The following is a 6,000-nucleotide window of genomic DNA, read 5'->3' as shown; positions in this document are numbered from 1 at the left end:
ATGAAATATAGCCAAAAACAGTTTTGTTTCATACGCTTCCTGCACAAATTAACAATTATGAAACAAGTAACTGATTTTCAGCAATTTTAATCTCTTAAACTCATTTATGAATATTACAAAAATAAAATGACAAATAAGCTTGTGATATCCCTTGTGGCCTCCATCGCCAGGCGGGAGTACTACTGTGCGGTGTCAGGAAACGAATACTTATTCATCTTATGTACTTGTCTGTTCCGAACCTGTGTCATTTGTTATTTTCCTGCCTTGGCGTGTTATATCTAAATAAGGGAACTCCGTCGGTCTGTCGTGTTTCCAGATTGAATTGAAGACACGGTACATGTGTAAGATATATTCATGAAGGCATGCCGACACGTTTGCCCATTTTAATGATGAGCTGACCTCCAGTACAGTAGCTCTGATTTACTGATATTGACCCACTAGTGTGCCTTCTGTATCACAGTTTGCCATTCCTCCTTTGGCCAGACCCCGTTCTTCTGCGCGTTACTACCGCTTCCCCTCCAGTCCCACTGCTTCACTGAAGTGTTCCAGTTCTTGCCATAGGCGGCAGTGATGTAGGGCAGAGTAGGACAGGGGATGCGCAGTCGGCAACCCATGAAGTCAGTCCAGCAAGTGTCAAACTTTGGAAAAATGTATCTGGAATAATAGTCATGCTTATATCCTTCTGTACACATACATATAATTGGAAGTGATTCCATGGCATTTCATTGGTTAACCAAGCATTGTTTGTGCTTTATGTATTCATAAACCTGAAAAATAGGCCACGCCCACTAGAAGACTACTGTTTCATGATAATAGAGTGGGTGGGGCTTGTGCTGCATTTTATATTTATATTATTATTTTGCGTTCATGTATGAACACAAACCCAGATGTGCACACGCAGATCAACACAGTACAATACACAAGCAAAACATACTGAAGTCAGTTTTTAAATAGTTAGGCTAGAAGCTAGGAAACACGTTTCCAAAAAAGCACAGATTGGATTTTGTAGGATGGGGTAGGAGATTCGTATTTTTAACACTCACTTATACTTCTTGCCATTGAGGTCGTCGGTTGATCCTAGCCATAGATATGTCTTCTCCTCATAAACGAAGTATACATCGATGTTGATGTGATGAGCTTTAAAAGCCATTTGGAAACTATCAGATATCTACAATGGAGTGAGAAAAGAATCTACAACTTGCAAGGATATTTTAAATATTAACATTCCTTACCAATTGAATAGTATTTTACTTATACTTACGAAAATCTGTAAATTTGTACCTGATTTTACCTTTTTTCACGCACCACACTATTTCAAATGTACAAATGAGGAATGGGTATGCCAGTTGCCTTGGTACAAATAAAAGACTTCTTCTTCTTCTCCTTCTTCAAGTCGGGCCTGGCCATAATGTTTATAGAGCTTTGGCATTCAGTACAAATGAGGAATGGATATGTCTTCAGATTTAAGCGTCAAGCAAAAAGTTGAAAGTAATGTTGCTTGAGTTTGGCAGATTTCTTCCTCAGTTAACACCCTGACTTCATAAATGCATTTTTCATGTCACTCGTACCAAGTTCTTTGATCAAACACTTAATATTGTGATGCTACATACAATGGCTGATATTTGAGGCCTTGTCAGTGGGAAGAACTACACACCTTTAATGTAGGACAGCCAGACTTTGGATGACAGCTGGCTTAGACAGAATAGGTTTATACACAGTTCAGAGATTCCGTAGTGTCAACATGTTTTATTTTGTTTATTTCTACTGTGTTTTTTAGGAAGGCGGTGTTTGGACGCTCCTCTCCCGTGTATTGTGTAGTGAACTTTTCTTGCAATTTGTACTGCGTTTACGTTGAACACATGTATACCATAAAATACAGAAAAGGAAGAGTTGAAACCCGAATACCATAAAATACAGCAAAGAAAGAGTTGAAACCTGAATACCATGAAATACCGCAAAGAAAGTGTTGAAACTCGAATACAATAAAATACCGCAAAGAAAGAGTTGAAACCCAAATACCATAAAATACAGCAAAGAAAGAGTTGAAACCTGAATACCATGAAATACCGCAAAGAAAGTGTTGAAACTCGAATACCATAAAATACCACAAAGAAAGAGTTGAAACCTGAATACCATAAAATACCACAAAGAAAGAGTTGAACCCAAATAGCATAAAACATCACAAAGAAAGAGTCAAAACCTGAATACCATAAAATATCATAAAGAAGAGTTGAAACCCGGATACCATAAAGGAGTTGAAACCCAAATACTGTAAAGAAGAGCTATAAGTTGAATATCTCAAAATGCAATTAAGAAATGGAATACCAAAATAAATTATCATAAACAAGAAATGAAACACATATACCATAAACTACTGTAAAGAAGACTTAAAAACTCAAATATTGTAAAGAAGAGTTAAAAATAGAACACCATAAAGTAGCGTAGCGAATACCGTGAAACAGCAACAAAACCCTTTCCATATCCAATAGAATTGCATAATCGATTGTACAATCCCGACTATATCATGAGCATGTGCTTATGAATCACCATCAAATAGTAATGATACCAGGTATTCCCGTAATGGTGAGCGTATCCTGCCCCACCCGTGGCACCCATCACAAACACATGCAAAGGCACCGTAAGGAAGAGTTGAACCCCGAATACCGTAAAATACTGTTAAAAAGAGTTAAAACCCGACTGCCATAAAAAAGGCAAAGAACGAGTTGAAACCCTTTTACCATAAAATACAGTAAAGAACAGTTAAAACCCGAATTCCATAAAGAAGAGTTATAAAAAAAGAACATACAGGCTCACCTTCCCCTTGACATGCAGGAGTTGAAACCCGACCTTCAAAAACGCCGGCAGGATGCCTGTACTGTAGCGCTGAATGGGAATCTCTATGTCTATATCACCGGCATAGGGAATGAAACCACACTGTCGATACCAACCTGATAAACACATTGTTTGAGAATATAGTTTGGCACAATGTCAACGTCCGGTTCACTGTCAATCTCTTATGCATAACAGAAGTCCAGTAAGATACAATTTGTTATATTAGATTGGTGCTGTTTCAACTGAGTAGCTTTTCGGAAAGGTAAAACATAAAGCTGTATATTAGAAATTAAGTTTAAAACTCATTATTTGTATGTTTCTTATAAGAGGAGCCTGGTCACATCTTGATTATATATACTGATGGAAATGACTAAGGGAACACTTAGTTTCATACAGAGTAAATGATATGCTATCGTGGGTTCCCAGGCTTGTCTACCAAATACACATTGGCAACAAGGCACACAAATACATCTCAACATTTGATTGTGACTTGTTCTGAATTTGTATGCGCGCTATTTCAAATGTGAGTGAGTGAGTATGGTTTTACGCCGCTTTTAGCAATATTCCAGCAATATCACGGCGGGGGACACCAGAAATGGGCTTCACACATTGTACCCATGTCGGGAATCGAATCCGGGTCTTCGGCGTGACGAGCGAACGCTTTAACCACTAGGCTACCCGACCGCCCCTATTTCAATTGTACTGACAGTAAAGCTTATTCCCTATATTTGTCATTGTTCCCTTATTCGTTTCCATCAGAATATAAGAAATAAACAGCCGATAAAAGGAAAGTATGCATAGTTATATTGTTGTTGTTATTGTTTGTTGTTTTACGCCGCACTCAGCACTATTCCAGCTATATGACGGTGGTCTGTAAATAATCGAGTCTGGACCAGAAAAAAAATTGAAATTTATTTGGTCCATCTGTTTCTAAAACATAAAGTAACACATGTTTACTGCATTCGCACGATATCCATTGTGGAAGGTAATGATTGTGTAAATGATGCATTGAAAGTACCTACAAGCATAATCATTCACATGAAGGTTGGGCTTTCTGGGTATGGCCCTTCCTCATTTATACATGGTGGATGATTACATTCAGCAATATTCCAGCTACACGACGGCGGTCTGTAAATAATCGAATCAGGACCAAACAATCCAGTGATTGATATCATCGATCCACGTAATGTTAGATTGTGAATAGGGTAAAAAACCTTGGGTAAAGCAGGCTAAAAACGTTTGTACAAACATCTTTTGACTGTAAAAAGGTCTAAGGCGCCGCGATTCACCCTATGATTGTGGGTTCGAATCCCGGTTCGCCCCGATTATGTTTCTAGGTTTGTCAGCACCGAAGAGGTAAACGTCTGAGACCTGCATCACTTTGTGCTTCCTCCAACATTAAGCTGACACGCCGTGATATAACTAGAATACTCTTAAAAGAGGCGTTAAACACAACTTACTCACTTACTTACTCCCTATATCAGAAGATAACCATAGGCGATAATGTTTCAAAATTACAATGTCAGACCCACACTGCTCGACAATACAGGGTCTTCTTAACATAAATAATGTACCCTAGTGACGCTGGCTGTCATGAGACCTCTCACCGATAGAATATATTTGGGATCATCTTGGTACACAGACAAGACAAGGTCCACAGTTGGAACGTGCGTTATTGGCGGAGTGCGATCGCATTTCCAATGACGCCATCGGGCGGCTTACATTATCAATGAAGTTTCGTGCCAAGGGCCCCTTTCCACAAAGTGATCTTAGCGCTAAGACTGCCGTAAGTCTATGTTAAAGTATGGGAGCTCCGATCGCTTTGTGGAACGGGGCCCAGGCCTGTCTGACCACCGGAGAATGTCACACAAGATATTGATACTTTTATCGAGTTCCTCGAGTCCAGAAGCTTTCTTATTAGACTTTAAAGAAACCACGGGACCCTTAACGGTGGTTGGTGACGTAACATAATGCCATACAGGTGCTCTTACCAAGACACGTGCCAAAACTGAGCCAGAAAGGAACGCCAAGGTGATCCAGAACCCTCTTCACTTGGTACAGGACCTCTGGCCCATGAAATGTTAGTAGACTTCTTTTTGGAGGGTTTTTACTGAGATATGTCTGCGCCCCTTGATAGTCACACTCAATGAACTTGGACCTCGGCATCTGGGCCAGGAACTCCCTTACTGGGTGCGGGAGGTAGAGCCATATGCCGTCCGCCGTCGTCAGTCGGACATCGAATCTAGTTATGATTTAAATATATTTTATTCACAAGGAAAACGATTGGGCACAAGTTTTCACAACTTCGATAGCCCTCTCCAAAAATATACTCAACAACAAAAGTTCCTGTGACACCAATATTGTAGTACATGTATGGAATCAAGTCACAAAAACGCAACTGCTACAGAAAAGCATGTATTCCATGCAAAAGTTGACTTTTATGCAAGCCCAATGCATTTCACTACCAAAGAATGGGTATAAAAACATGTGCGTTAGCGGGATTGTATATGCACTGTTTAGCATCGTGCTGACAATAACCACTCAGAAAAACAACAAAATTACGCAATTATTCATCATTACGCAATGCCACGCCTGCCCGGCTCGCATCCCTGATCTCTCACCATTCGAGCACATGTGGGATGAGATGGATCGGCGCCTTCGACGTCAACCACGTGTTCCACAGACACTCCAGGAACTTCGAAACATGCTCCAGCAGATTTGGACAGATATCACACAGGACTTTGTGTGACGCCTGGTCCATTCCATGAGAAGAGGTGTGTTGCTTGCATCGCAACCAGAGGTGGACACACAGGCTATTGATTTGTAAATTCACATTTTGGCATGTTCATGTTTTTTTTTATGAAAACACACCTTTTCTGAAGTCAGTAGGGAACATTCAACCATTTGAACACTTACAGGAGTCTTTTATCTGTTGCAAACCGAACTTGTTTCAGATCTGGTAAAAAACAAAACTTTTCATTAAATCTTATTCAATGTCACAGGAACTTTTGTTGTTCAGTATAGTTACATGATCAGGTTTTCTATAACAAAACAATTTTAATATGAAGAAAAGACAGTGTATATACAGCAAGAAGTAGAAGGGAACATAGTTCCTTTCCTACCTGATGAAGGTGTAAGCATTTACTCCGAAACGTTGTGTTCCTCATA

The 6,000-nt window shown here is 39.7% G+C and overlaps 1 protein-coding gene across 1 annotated transcript in view; it reads right to left on the bottom strand.

Annotated features, from left to right (window-relative positions):
• Nucleotides 1-6,000, bottom strand: part of LOC124113518 (ribitol-5-phosphate transferase FKTN-like) — a 37,857-nt gene continuing 31,857 nt past the window's right edge. Inside the window, exons 5-8 of the mRNA XM_046473903.2 lie at nt 4,824-5,074; nt 2,815-2,948; nt 1,044-1,168; nt 1-654 (exon numbers count right to left, since the gene is read on the bottom strand). Of these exons, the coding sequence (XP_046329859.2) occupies nt 438-654; nt 1,044-1,168; nt 2,815-2,948; nt 4,824-5,074 (727 nt within the window). The 3' untranslated portion in view covers nt 1-437. The remainder of the gene's footprint in view (nt 655-1,043; nt 1,169-2,814; nt 2,949-4,823; nt 5,075-6,000) is intronic.

This window comes from Haliotis rufescens, unplaced genomic scaffold (assembly GCF_023055435.1).
Source record: "Haliotis rufescens isolate VD_foot unplaced genomic scaffold, xgHalRufe1.0.p SCAF_24, whole genome shotgun sequence".
NCBI lineage: Eukaryota > Metazoa > Mollusca > Gastropoda > Lepetellida > Haliotidae > Haliotis > Haliotis rufescens.
Note: the sequence above shows the minus strand (reverse complement) of the source record. Positions and strands in the feature narration are given on the sequence as shown.